At 38.2% G+C, this 14,086-nt stretch overlaps 1 protein-coding gene across 1 annotated transcript in view; it reads left to right on the forward strand.

The window, feature by feature from the left end:
- ANO3 (anoctamin 3) overlaps nucleotides 1-14,086 on the forward strand; it is a 108,602-nt gene that overhangs the window by 70,169 nt on the left and 24,347 nt on the right. The window contains exons 11-13 of the mRNA XM_036259058.1: nucleotides 2,275-2,357; nucleotides 2,786-2,926; nucleotides 3,476-3,640. Coding sequence (XP_036114951.1) covers nucleotides 2,275-2,357; nucleotides 2,786-2,926; nucleotides 3,476-3,640 — 389 coding nt within the window. The remainder of the gene's footprint in view (nucleotides 1-2,274; nucleotides 2,358-2,785; nucleotides 2,927-3,475; nucleotides 3,641-14,086) is intronic.

Consider the following 14,086-nt stretch of genomic DNA (forward strand, 5'->3'; position numbering starts at 1 on the left):
AATGGGACCAAAAGGGTGTTGAAGGGCAAATAAGATAGCCATTGCAGTAAGCAGATATATGAATCTGAATATGTTTATCTTGAAATTAGATTGAAGAACTATAAAAAGGAAGAATGTCTTCTCAGGAGTTTTGTTCAAGCAAAAATTGGGTTATGATAATAATATAATTAGTAATGAAACAAAACTGATCAAAAGAAAGACCAAGAGTAAGAGTTGCTGAATGGAATCATGTATGACTGGCCTGGTCTGGGGTCTGGGGAGAACCGTCTATATCAAGTGCCATCTGCTTTGATCCGGAATGAGAATTCTAGTGGTGGTCTTGGGTTGTTTAGAGATTTTCAGTGTAAGATCTCCGATAGGCTGAGATGACCACCCAGGTGTGGGGGTCCTTTTTAAATGAATCTATGAGTCAGTACCCTTAAGTTTAGTGGCACAAGGGTTAGTTATTAATTCTTAATATGGCTCTTTTCATTGGGGCTGAAGGGCATCTTTATGGAGATGGCATTTCCAATAGACGTAATTTTCAGGTTGGCAATCATGATGTAGATCTCCATCTCCCAGAAGTGTGTAATGGAAAGGTTGCTCTAGGAGCTCTGATTTAGTCTTAAGTGCCCCTGTATGTTCCTTAGAGTAAACCAGGAGGTCTCCTGTCAGCAGTGGAGGTTCACACACTTCTTGATCTAATCTCGTTAGTCTGCTGGCAATACTTTCACAAGGAGATAGTCTACGCTGCAAGGAGTAGATCTTAGGTTGAGTAATAGCAAGGGAAGAGCTTTAGGCCAAAGTAGATTAAAAGACTCCACCAGTTTTGCCAATTGAGTTTCGAATACCCTGTTAGTCTGTTCTATGAGACTAGAGGACTGGGGATGATATCCACAATGGAATTGTTGCAAAAGCGGCCCCATCCTACCAACAGATTGTATAACGTGTCCTGTGGTATCAGTTCCCCAGTCACTACAAAGCTCTGAAGGGATTCCCCAAGTTGGAAAGCTGTTCTAGGAGTTACTTTACTTAGTGCGGAGACTATGGCTCTGTAGCGTGGGAATTCTCCCCCCCAAGGAGAAAACATGCAAGTCATTACCAACACATACTTGCATCCACGAGAAGGAAGCAACTGAATAAAGTTGATTTGCCAGTCCTCAAAGGGGCCTAAGTGCAAGGGGAAATGCCCCATACAGGTACAAATGGGCTTTCCTGCGTTATACTATAGCCAGATTTGTGTGTGTGTGTGTGTCTGGAAAGCTATCTTGGCCATGGCATCCAGTATTATTTTGTCAGTGTCCCAATGAGTTAAGTCATGTGCATATTACATATTTTATGCTATCAGGAAGGAATGATTTTTCATTTGGACCTACCTATAAGTTTCTTACAGGGCCAAATGTACAGCCTTTTTCTAACCATTTATTTCTATTTTGTTGAATAGCCAAATGCTGTGTTTTTGTAATGTTATCTTTTATATCCCCAATTGTTTCATCTGGTGGCACAGATATCTTCTTTAGGGACCGTGATTGTTTTAATGCTGCTAATTTAGCAGCAGTGTCAGCCAAGTGATTGCTGCTACTGTGAATGTCCAGGGGTTTTTATGTTTGATAAATTTGTAGTACATTGGATAATCTTTAAGAATTCTAAAACATAATAACTGTTTTTTTTTATCTCTTTTCTGGAAGAAGTCAAGAAATTATCTCTGTCTCCAGAGCATACTAATGTCATGGGCAACACTGAAGGTGTACCTGCTGTCAGTATAAATGTTAGCCATTATACCTTTGGCCAAATTGCAAGTTCAGATTAATGCATAGCACCCTGCTTGTTGAGCAGAAGTTGCCTGAGGCATGTTAACCTTGCTCTTTCTCTCTCCAACCTTATCCCTCTCTGAATCCTGAAGAAGCAGCATACGGCCTTTATTGTCATTCCTGGAGAAGGCTTCATTTAAGTCTTTTAGATAATGTTGAATAAACATGTACAAGTCAAAAGAAACAATAAATATTTTGCTCACTAATATTGACATTCTCTCGTAGCATCCCTTGGATGGGTCATGCTAACAAAAGTCTCTACTTATTTAATCCAGTGAAAAGAGTTACTTCCCCTCTAGGAATGCAGTATCCAGAGACAAGGAGAACAGGGTGAGAGAAAACAAAATTTTAATTGTATGAATTTAATTAATTTCAGTAATTCAATCATATGGTAAAAACACATCAGTTCAAAGAAGAAAAGCAACAATGAGAAAACGCAGTGTGTTTGGGTAAATAATTATAATGACAATATTATTGTTTATAGCCACAGTCTTCCTGGAATTTTGGAAAAGAAGAAGAAGTACACTGACCTATACTTGGGACCTTATTGAATGGGAAGAAGAGGAGGTAAGATGTTAGGGAACAGAAGATAAGGAAGCCGGGATGAGAAGCATTCCAGAAAATTGTCTACTACTCTCAACATCTAACTTGGAAGCAGCCAAACACTCTTAGATTTTCCCTTGATTTTCTTTTTTTAACTAACACGATTTCTTATTTAGTGAGGATAAAAAAGTTTAATGAGGTAATGTAATTTTTTCAAAGCATTTCTATGCTCTTTCCTTAAACTACATTAGTGGAAAACTGGCTTAATTAAAATATAGTTTAGGGTTCATTTGGAAAGTAATTTGCATCTTATATTTTTAAAGTTGCTTTTTTGCCAAGACTTGATATAAAAGTAGGCCAAAATGCGGGAATTTTGTATCAACTCATAGATAAATTAAATAAATTTTTTTTTTAAATTTTGATATTTAGGTAACTTTAAGTTTCTCTCATAGGAAACACTCCGTCCCCAGTTTGAAGCAAAGTATTACAAGATGGAGAGAGTGAATCCCATCAGTGGGAAACCTGAGCCACATCAGCCTTCTTCAGACAAAGTCAGTCGTCTTCTTGTTTCTATCTCAGGAATCTTCTTCATGGTAAAGTATAACCATTAATGTCAGAATGTTGTGGGATTGCAGGGTTAGAAGGAGGTTTTGGGACACCAACTCATTTTGTGACCCTGATGATGTAAGAAACCACATCCTGCTCAATACTTCAGCAATACATGCTATTAAACAAAGTAAAAATCACAGCAGGTCATGGAGTAATTACAAAGGGAGTTTGTGTGTATCCTTAAGTAAAACACAATGTGGGGAAAACAAAGATCATCTAACGTAAAATGGAAATTATATGACTTGCTCTGATTAATTAGTTTTCTTGTTTTAAAACCACGTATTCCATTTAAAAGTGGAAATTTGAACAAAAATTTTAATGTGATAACTATCACACTACACCAACTTAAATCTTATACTATTTATTTTGATGCTAATGTAACTTAGATCCTTAAAGGAAAAAAGTAAATTTATGTATACTTTCTTAGACAGATTTCTTTAGGTCTTGGGGGCAGTGTATTGGATCTGTGGTTTTGCTGTTGTTTTGTTAGTGATGCAGAATATAGTCGTCTCCTCTGGTCTCCCATGTTGTAGATTTCTTTGGTGATCACTGCAGTGTTTGCAGTTGTGGTGTATCGCCTGGTTGTCATGGAACAGTTTGCATCATTCAAGTGGCATTTCGTCAAGCAACACTGGCAGTTTGCAACATCTGGTGCTGCTGTCTGTATCAATTTTGTAATCATCATGGCCCTGAATGTGGTAAGTGTTTACAGTTTTCAATAAGTACGAAAGGAGAGAGCTCTATGTTTCCTTTACACTTAGATTGCATTTACAAGGAAGCCAAAGTAAGACTAAGCCACATCTCTGGCAAAGACAATTCATTTTTGCAGAAAACATTTTGTCCATGTGGTTGAGATGATGAATTCCTTTAAATTAAAAATAAGTGAGACTTGTATTGTCAATATTTCTTTCCCTTTGAGTTTATAGTTTGATTGGTGATAACTGTATTCATAAGTATCTAGTGTGTGCTAGAAAGGTGCTGTGTTCCTTTCATTCAAGTAAGGGAGTGTTTGTATTAGAAAACCGTTCCTGCAGAGTCCAACTCACAGGAGGATTTGTTGGAAAGATAAACGAAAATGTGTTTGAAAATGAAGGCGTATTATCTCCAGGGCCTCTTGTGAAATAGAATACAGTCAGACAGGTATTTCATTTTTCTTTCTCTGGAACTAAACATTTTTCTTGCTTTTCCTTCCCTTTCTCTCTCTCTCTCGTCAACACTTCTATTTACATGTCTACTCTTTTCTATCAGGAAGATAACTATCTTTGCCTAGTCATGCCCTGTCTTTCTCTCGTAGTCCAGTGTGCTGTGGCATTGCTAAACTTTCGTTATCTTCTTTGGTTCTAACTACGTGACCATGTTGGTCAGCTTTCTGTAGTTGATTTAATATAAACTTTTTAAAATTCTTTCAACTGCACCAAGGCTACTATTCTCTCCATTATGTAAATGAAGGAAACTGAGATTTGGAAAGCTTAAATAACTTGCCCCAAATCATACATAAGTAAATGTTACGGCTATTATATTGACATCATGAGATAATGTGTGTAGATAAATTGGCAATGCTCAAATAATGATGTTGATATCATGTACAAGTAATAAACATTTAGTTCCAAATGTAGATTGACACAGATGTTACACACTTAAAAGGTTTAGGACCATTTGCTATTTAGCTTTAAAATAATCAGAGAAGGCCTTAAGAGAAAAGTGAATAGTCACTATAATTAATGATTAAATTTTAAAATGCATGGTTGATAGTTACTATCTTCCACTGTAGTCTGCTTTCTTCAGGTTCATTTTAACTTGTAGGAGAATACTGTTTACAGTATCTTCAAACCAGCCATATCATAGTGTAATGTATGCCCTTGGTTCCTATATTGAAGTGAATGATAAACACTGAAAAAGAAAATGCGATACTAGGACTCGAAGTCGTATGTGGTAGCGCGGGTTGTGCGTATTCCGAGTCTCCACATTGAAGGAAGACCATTCATTGCATAGACGTTGCTGATTTTTATACTTATCGTAATACTCTTATGGTAGATAGTGAAAGATCACATTTCTAACAAAATCAGTATATCATGAGAGTTTAGTTGACAGGGGTTATTGTGGTTAGCCATTATCCAAGGAAAAGGAGGCTAAGTAGTTGGTGTGTTTATTTGTAGGTAACACTAGCATTCAGCCAGCCTGATCTTAAATTGAATCCATTTCTTATCCTCAGTAAGTTATTTGATATAAACATGACTGGACATAGTGCTGTTATCCATTATCTAACTGAGTAGTGGGGAAACAGGACTCCAGGCACAATGGAGGCTGCATTGTGGTTGAAGCACAAAAGGCCCTGAGTGAGATGAGAAAGAAGCCGTCAGCCGCATCTGAAATGGGGAGAGGGGTTGTGTAGTGGATCAGAGACTCAAAGGGAAGAAGAGAGTACACGTGCTCTGATGAGCCAGGAACGAGCAGACAGTGGATTGTCATTTGAAGAAATTCAGTCTACAGATGTGCACAGGCACAGAAGTGCAGGCTGTTTATCCTGAGGTGATTGTAAGTAGAGTATATGAAGCACACATTTACGGAAGATTGAAGAAAAGGAGGACAGAGAAGTAGATAGTGCCTCACTGTGGAGATCTGGAGTGGCGTGGAAGGAATGTGGACATCGTCTTCCCCCACTGCGGGTGACGGGGAGCCATCCATGTGGGTACTTGATTAGCCACCAATCAACTTATCAGGTACATGTATCCATGTAAACGCATTAAAATACTAGAATATATTACAATGTAATTGCTATGCTAATACATTTTCAAACTCGCAAGAAAAAAAAATGCTCTCTGGGGAAAAAATTGAATGTTCAAAACTGCTAAAGTAAAAGAAGATATCCTGAGTAGATAATCAACCAAGAAGGAAATTATTAAAAATACCTTATTTTACTTTTAAATTAAAGATGATTTCCTGTTGTGTAAATTAATTCAGAATTTAGACAAAGATATAATGCTTCTGAGCAAACATAAACCTGATTTTAAAATTATATGTGACAAAGACAGTATCAAGAATCAAACTAAAGAGCAATTATAGCTACACAGATAAAAATTGCAAGTATATATCAAAATGTTATTAGGAGTTACCTCTGAAAAGCATAGGTAATTTTTATTTTCTATACACTTTGTCTAATGTTAAATGTATATTTGCATTTTCTGGGTTTTTTACAATAACTTATGTTCCTTTTGAAACTAGGCAAAGACAGTATTTGATATTAATTTCTAATCTGTTTTAAAGAAGTCATCAATACTAGTATCCCAAGATTTATGTAGAGGATTCTTATCATATTATTTAGAGTAGCAAAAATAGGAAAGAGACTCCTTAAATGACCCAAAAATAAGAAAATATTAATTCAAACTCTATGGAGTATCATATAACCAACTAAAATGGCTTATTTAAGGACATGCATTTACATAAAAATTATATACAATTCCACTTGATTCCCATTGGAGCATACTTGCATTTTGAAACTATAAGGTATGACAATAAAATATTAACAGTGGTTATCTCTCAGTAGTGGGAAAATATTTGAATTACTATAACATTTTATGTTTATTCACATATTATCCCTATATGTAGGTTTTGATTTATACTTAGAAAAAAAAAACCTTTACTTTGAAAACATTCTACCATTTTGTAACACTGGGAATAAACTAGAAATGAAAATGTACTTTATTCTTTATATATGAGTCACCCATAGAACCTCAGCCACCTAGGTAACCACTGTGGGTAACTTTTAAATTTTGTCTTTCACCAAGTAAAGAAAAGGTTTATCACTGGCTAGCAACATTGCAAAACGCACACACTCTGTTCCTCTGTTATTTCTGCTCTGCCCCTCTGAAGACTGTCCAGGCGTTCATCAGCTTCCATAAATTTCTCAGCATGGTATGCTGCTAAAGGCAGTGGGCCCTGGGCCTGCAAAACCTGTGTGATCCCAGCCACCCCACATAACACTTTGGAACTTCAGATTTTTGATCTTTTGACTGAGCATGACAAAACAAATACTTGGGGGAACAGAAAGATTAAATGAGATTTGTTTCTGGTGCAAAGGTGTTCAATAAATGCTAACCAGTTGCTACTCTTCAGTATTTTAAAATTCTATTCTTACCTTTAAGTCTGTCTGTACTCCTATTTCCTTTCTTTGACTATACCAACATTTTCTTTATTTCACCATTTTTCTTCTCTTTAAATAATAATAAAGTGTATTGCCCGTCTGGTGTGGCTCAGTGGATTGAGCATCATCCCATGGACTGAGAGGTCCTGGTTCAACTCCCAATCAGGGCACATGCCTTGGTTGCGGGCTCAATCCCCATTGGGGGGCGTGCGGGAGGCAGCCAATAGATATTTCTCTCTCACATGAATATTTCTGTCTCTCTCTCTCTCTCTCTCTCTAAAAATTCAATAAAAGTCATATTAAAAAAATAATAATAAAGTTTATTTATTTCCCTTCAGTCCATGATATAGAAATGTTGATGATCTTTCCTTTGGTCTTTACAATTCTTCATACCACATCTGCATTATATTTAAGTCTCACTCTCATTTCAGGAAGTGTTATCATTACCCATTTACAAATGCTTGAGCACTCAGAGTTATCTGTGCAAAGAGAAGCACATATAAGTTGTATTATGTCTTTTTTATCAAATAAACCTCTAAAATATAAGAAGATTTGAAATTTTAATCAATTCATATAGAAATCATAACCACCATGCTAATTTTAGTGTTCCTATTTGATGCCTTTTTTTAACATTTTCTTTTTAAAATTTTTTTCTTTATCGATTTGAGAGAGAGAGGAATTGAGAGAGAGAGAGATAGAAACAGCAATGAGAGAGAACATCGATTGGCTACCTCCTGCATGCCCCTTACTGGGGATTGGGCCCACAACCTGGGCATGTGCCCTGAACTGGAATCGAACCAGCAACCTTTTGGAGCCTGGGCCGACATGCAATCAGGGAGCCACACCAACCAGGCCCTTCTTATTCCTCTTTAATGCCTTAACTTTATTTTCTCCCTTTTAAAGTATAATTTTTATCTTTTCTTAACTTTGAATTATAAGACACTTTGTGATCGACAGCACAAAAACTTGAAAAATATTAAGGAAAGTCACTTGACTCAGCTCAAAATCTCGCTCACCTCCCTTCCTACCGAAAACTAATTATACCCCCCGAAGGTAATCAGTGTTAATGGTTTCATGTCTTCATTCCCCACCGCCTTCAGAAGAGTGCCCTCTGTTCCTGTGTCTGACAGTCTGTTCTGAAGACCTACTGATCTTCAAAAACATCTTGAATGAATTAATGAACTGGCCTAATATTTTTGAAGAAGGAAAATATTTCACAGACAAGGAAGATGAAGAAGCCAAATGTGGTTAATTAACTTCTGCTCGGGAAGGCAAGCATGACAGCTCTGGGAACAGAACCTTCAGATCCAGGGTTCAAGCCTTAGTTCCTACCCAAGTCCTTTCAATTAAACTGAGAATTTGTCTAGATCAGATTTGAATCTGAAAAAAAAAAAAAAAAAATAGAAGCTTTTATCCTCAAACGTGTTCCATATAAAAGTCACTTATATTGCAAAAATTGAAAATTGGCTGAGGTTTCCATTGGTGTACCACACACTCATTTTATATTATTCCAGTGGCTCCTTCATCACCAATCCCCTAAACTCTGACTCTGCTCCACCTCCAGCCCCTATCCTGTCGCCCCCTTCTCTAGAATGACAACTGACCCTCGTACACGTAGTCCTCTCTGGCATGAGGTTCATATATGGCTTCTTCTCACTAAGTTTCTATGTATGATGAAGTTTAATAGATTCTTCCTTCCAAAGTAATGCATTTTACAGATAACAGAAACTGAAATGAATGGAGAGTATCTCTACTAATAGAGATAAGATCTACATAGGGAGGTGAAGATAGTATTATTTTTGTCATAAAAACAATTGTTTGAGATCCTCAAATTTCCTCTAGTTCTACTTCATTAAAGACAAAAGCCCATGTAACTGCCTGGTGCTGTAACAATCAGCCATAGTTGCTGGAAGAAGACAGGACTGACTTTTTTTTTAATTAAATTTATTGGGGTGACATTGGTTAAGAAAAATATATAGGTTTCAGATATGCAATTCTACAGTACACCATCTGTATATTGTATTGTGTGTTCACCACCCCAAATCAAGTCTCCTTCCATCACCATATAGCCCTCCTTTACCCTCACCTACCACCCCCCCTTTCCCTCTGCCAATCACCACACTATTGTCATAAGTCTTCTTTTCTCTAAATGTTTACTTCTCCTTATTGAGCATTTTGACACAAAGATTAAGGAATTATTGGAAGTGGAATTGACCATAAATACTTCTTTGCTCTTGCAACTGACCCAGAGGTTTTAAAATGGATTTAGCATAAAAGAAGTGAACTACAAAGCCAACTCAACAAATGTGAAAAGAAGTTACATTCCTCAGATTTCATCCGTGTGAACAACACCACCCCGTGAATTTGTGCATTCCCTCCCACTCAGGATGCTAAGACACTTCACAGAGTACTGAGCAGTCCTTCTGATCCACCTGCGTGTGCAGGATTGACTTAAGAGTTTTAATATGCATAGATTAAAATCATTAATACCAAAATGCCAGACTCCAACAACATTATACCACCAAAAAGATTCACCTAGAAAATGACCTGCTACTTGTTATTTCCCAACCAACACTAAATGTGCAGCTTTTTCTTTCTTAACAGCTCGACTTTGTGATCCTCATGCTCGCACATTCCTCAAACGAGGGACTTGGCCTCAGTAGAAACTCTATTATCTAATATGCTTTTCAGCTATAATTCGTAATACAGTGATACCTCGGTTCTCGAACATAATTCGTTCCAGGAGGACGGTCGAGAACCGAATTGTTCGAGAACCGAAGCAATGAAACCCCCAATAGGAAAGCGTGACTCCACAAAGCGTGACTCTCTCCACAAAGCGTGACTCCACAAAGCGTGACTCTCTCTCTGCACGCACACTGATGACGCAAGCAAGGCGCGCTGGGCCGAATGAACGCCATTCGGCTCAACTCGGCTCATCTCGGAAGTTCGAGTTCCAAATATTTGTTCGGATTCCGAGACAAAAGTTTCTCGAATCCCGATTTGGTCGAAAACCGAGGCGTTCGAGGACCGAGGTATCACTGTATTACAACATGTGGGCATGGCAAAATAGTTTAAATCAAGAGAATCTTTAAAAATAATGAACGTTCGCTGTTTAACGTCCACTGCCCGAAACCTTACGTCATTCTTCATGCATTTCTTTTGTCTCCTTCATCTTATCAGTGACGGTGGTAAATTTTGCTTCTGTAGCGTTTCTCTTACCTATTCCCTGCTCACTATCCTCACTGCTTCTTGGGTCACTGCTAGCTTGGACTGGTGCAGCAGCCACATAGCTGGTTAGTCCTCCTGTGTCCACTTTCCAACTCTTTCTCCTAGCACACTGCCGTTTGGATGGATCTTTCTGAATGGCAAATCTGGTCATTTTATTTTGTACTTGCAGCTGCTCCACGGGCCCCATTGCCTCTGACATAAATTCTAAATTCATTTTCGTGGTGCGCGAGGAAGCCCTCCATTATTTACAGCCTTTACCTTCTTGTCTGAAGTGGGGCCTCTCCCTCCCTGTCCCAGGCTACGCTGCAGCCACAGAACCACCCTGCTTGCTGCCTGGCATCCTGCCGTTTCACAGTCCTGTCTCTTAGCTCACAATGTTTCTTCTATCCGCTGTTTTTTCCTTTTGTCTCCTTGAAGAATATCTCTTCACCTTTGAAAGTTCCAGTTGAGGATCACTTCCTCCATAAAGCTTTCTTTCAATCCCATATGTACAATTGAATCATCTCTTCGTGGTGTACATTCTCCTCACAAGAAGCGTGGACATGCCTGTTCTCCCTCCTTATCAGAGTCTCCTGGTGGATTGAAATAATCCCTCTTGTGAATACTGTCTGCCACAGTCAGGGGGTCCCTCCTTATGAGCAGGGGCTGTAGCTTCCTCATCGTTGTTTCTCCAGGTCTTTGCCTACGGCCTTTACATTTTAATTATTTTATTCACCAAAGACCCCAGCATCTTGGATATTGCATGCATTCAAAATTGTTACTGAAATTACATTTTCAGTGTCTTCCAAGTTTGTAGCACTTGTTATTTTCATTCAAACTATAATCAAAGAATATATATTCTTTTAAGCTTTAAAAACAGATTTGTCATGGTATCCCTAGGTAAATATTCAAATTGGGAGAAAAATAGGGGCTACGATCATCAAATTTCAATTACAAGTTCATCTTTTTTTTTTTTTTTTTTTTTTTTGGTATGTGCCCCTAGCGGGAACCAAACCTGGGACTCTCTGGTCCACAGGCCAATGCTCCAACTGCTGACCCAAATGGCCAGGAAATACAAGTTCATCTTAAAGATCATAAAAGTAGCTTGATGATTGTTTTTCTGTTCTTGCTATGCTTAAAATCACCAATCACTTACCAAACTACAGATCCCAAGTTCCATTCAGGGTTTCCTTGGTGGAGCTAGGCAATCTATATTTTAAATAAAATACATTAAAAAATACAAGTGATTTCGATTCATTCAGTCCCTAAAATAGCATTCAGAAATCAATAATTCAAGGAATCTTAGGTAATTTTGATGTATAGCCAAGGTCTGACATCACATTTCCAAAGATGATTGGAAATAACTTAATAATCAAAATTTATTATTTTAAACATTCCTTTATTAGGCATATAACTAAAATCCTACAAAGCCAGAATTTAAAACCACGGTTGCTTTTCATTAATTCCATCATTTTTCTTCTTTATTTTGCTACTTCTGAAAATGTTGTGCTGTTTAAGGGTAGCATAGTTACTATCACACAAATGTTACTGCCGTATCAGAAAGTATTTCCAAGAAGATTTTAATGAAAATTTAAAACGTGGAATTATTCCAAAGTGTATATACTTGTTGCTTGTCAATTATACCCTAATTGGTCTCATGATTAATGTGTAGGTTTCAAGAAAAAAAGAAAACAAGAAATCTCACAGCAGAAGTACTCTCGTAGTTTGAAATATCTGGGATTAAGCCAACTAAACCATTTCAACATGGTCAATAAAAGAATAAACTCCTTTTAAAATCTTTGTATGATGACTATGTACGATGCAATGAGTACGCTAGAATTAAAAAACAAAACAAGCCCTAAATACATTTGGCTAATGTAAGTAGTCTGCTAGTTCTGGACTCTCTTACGTTATTGATCTATTTTCATCCCCAGAGTCCAGAGCATACTTTCCTGTTTCTTTCATGGCTTGATTACTGAAAATCTCAAAATGTACCTAACTTTCCTTAACACCTGGTTACCAATTACAATGCAAACAGGTTATTATGGAGTAGGGTGGGTCGAAGCATTGGACCACACATCTTAACCTAGAAAGAAGGTAATGCCTAATGACTCATTTAATAAAATGTCTGGCTTTTTATAAAATGTATTTATTTAGTTTGTTCATGTCTGTGTCCACAGTTTCTATAAATTGAGAAAGGTGCATCACCGGGAAAAAGCAATCTCCTTTGATTCTGAGAAAGCCTGTTTGAAGCTTCTTTTTACCTCGAAGGTTAGATGGTGAGGCTCTGACCCAGGAACGAAATGCTAAACCAGGGGCAGAGCTCCTTCTGTGCCTCTTCCCAACCCTGCCCTTGCCGTTCTTATTTTCCCCAACGTATTTGTGCCTAGCACCCCAAAACCAAGCATTTGTGCAAAGATAATGACTTGTTAGCTTAAAGTGAATTAGAAAATCCTTATCAGGCCTGCCAAGCCCTGCACTGCTGTTTCCCTCTGAGATCTCTCTAACTCATCTCTTCTTACTTTGCTCCTTTACTGCTGCCACTACTGTGCCTCTAACTTCCATGCTTTTCGTGAAACACAGCAAGTGCATCCCTGTCTCAGGGCATTTGCACCTGCTCTTCCTGTGTCTCCAAGGAACTCAGCACAGATCTCTGCTTGGCTCCCTCCCTCACTACATGCAGCTCTCTGCTCAGATGCATCGACCCAGAGAGGCTTCCCTGACCACTCTGCAAAGTAGGCTGCTGTGCCCACCAGTGCTTTCTGTCCACACGGCCTTTACTTTTCCACCGTAATGTTTATCTCCCGACCAAATACATGTGTTTGTCACTTGTCTCTGCCCACTGGAATTGAGTTTCCATGAAAGTAGAATAATTCTCTCTATATAAATGTAGTGGCCAGAACAGTTAACCCTGAACCCCCTTATTTCCCCCTCCCCTAAATACATATCCATTTCACTTCTCTCTCTCTATCACTGTCTCTCTCTCTCTCTCTCTCTCTCTCTCTCTCTCACACACACACACACACACACACACACACACACCCTGTCCTGTCAAAGGGATTGCTATCATACACCTTACAGTTGGATGTGTTTATAGTACGGTTCTTCCTGGACTTGGTGGTGGTTTGAGAGTTGATGAGTCACTCTGCAGGGATTGATTCTGTGTCTCATCATCATGCTGGTGTCAGTCGGCTAACATCCGGGACTTGGACAATGCAGGTTCCAAAGTACCCCAGAAAGCTTCCCAAGAGCAGTCTTTCCAGAGGTGGATGAACATCTCTTGTGATTTATACATTCTTCCAGACGTCACTGTGATCCCTTGGCGCATCAGCTGCAGACATCACTGTCCCAGGTTGCAGACAGGTTCTGTGTGTTAGGTATTAGGATGAAAACCTGAAATGGTTTATATGACAAGACAGAGCATAGATGTTACCAGAGAGCCACTTAGCAAATCCTGACTTTGCTACTTACTTAGTAGTGTTATCCCAGGCAAGGTACCTGACATTCTAACCCTTGTTTTCTTCTTCTGTGAAATGGGGATCATTAGGCCTATCTGATGAAATTGTTGTAAGGACTAACTTAAATAATAGTATATGTAATATATACTATTATATATATATATGTATATGTGTGTGCGTGTGTGTGTGTATGCATATAGTTGGTATATATAATATTGTTGGCACTAGCCAAACACTCTGAATGGCAGATATTTAAAAAAAATTTCTTTCAAACCCAGGGAGGGCACTCAGACCAGTGCAAGAGGCACAGTACCATTTAAATACTATGTACTGATTGA

Source organism: Molossus molossus, unplaced genomic scaffold (assembly GCF_014108415.1).
Source record: "Molossus molossus isolate mMolMol1 unplaced genomic scaffold, mMolMol1.p scaffold_m16_p_13, whole genome shotgun sequence".
In the NCBI taxonomy this organism is placed as follows: domain Eukaryota; kingdom Metazoa; phylum Chordata; class Mammalia; order Chiroptera; family Molossidae; genus Molossus; species Molossus molossus.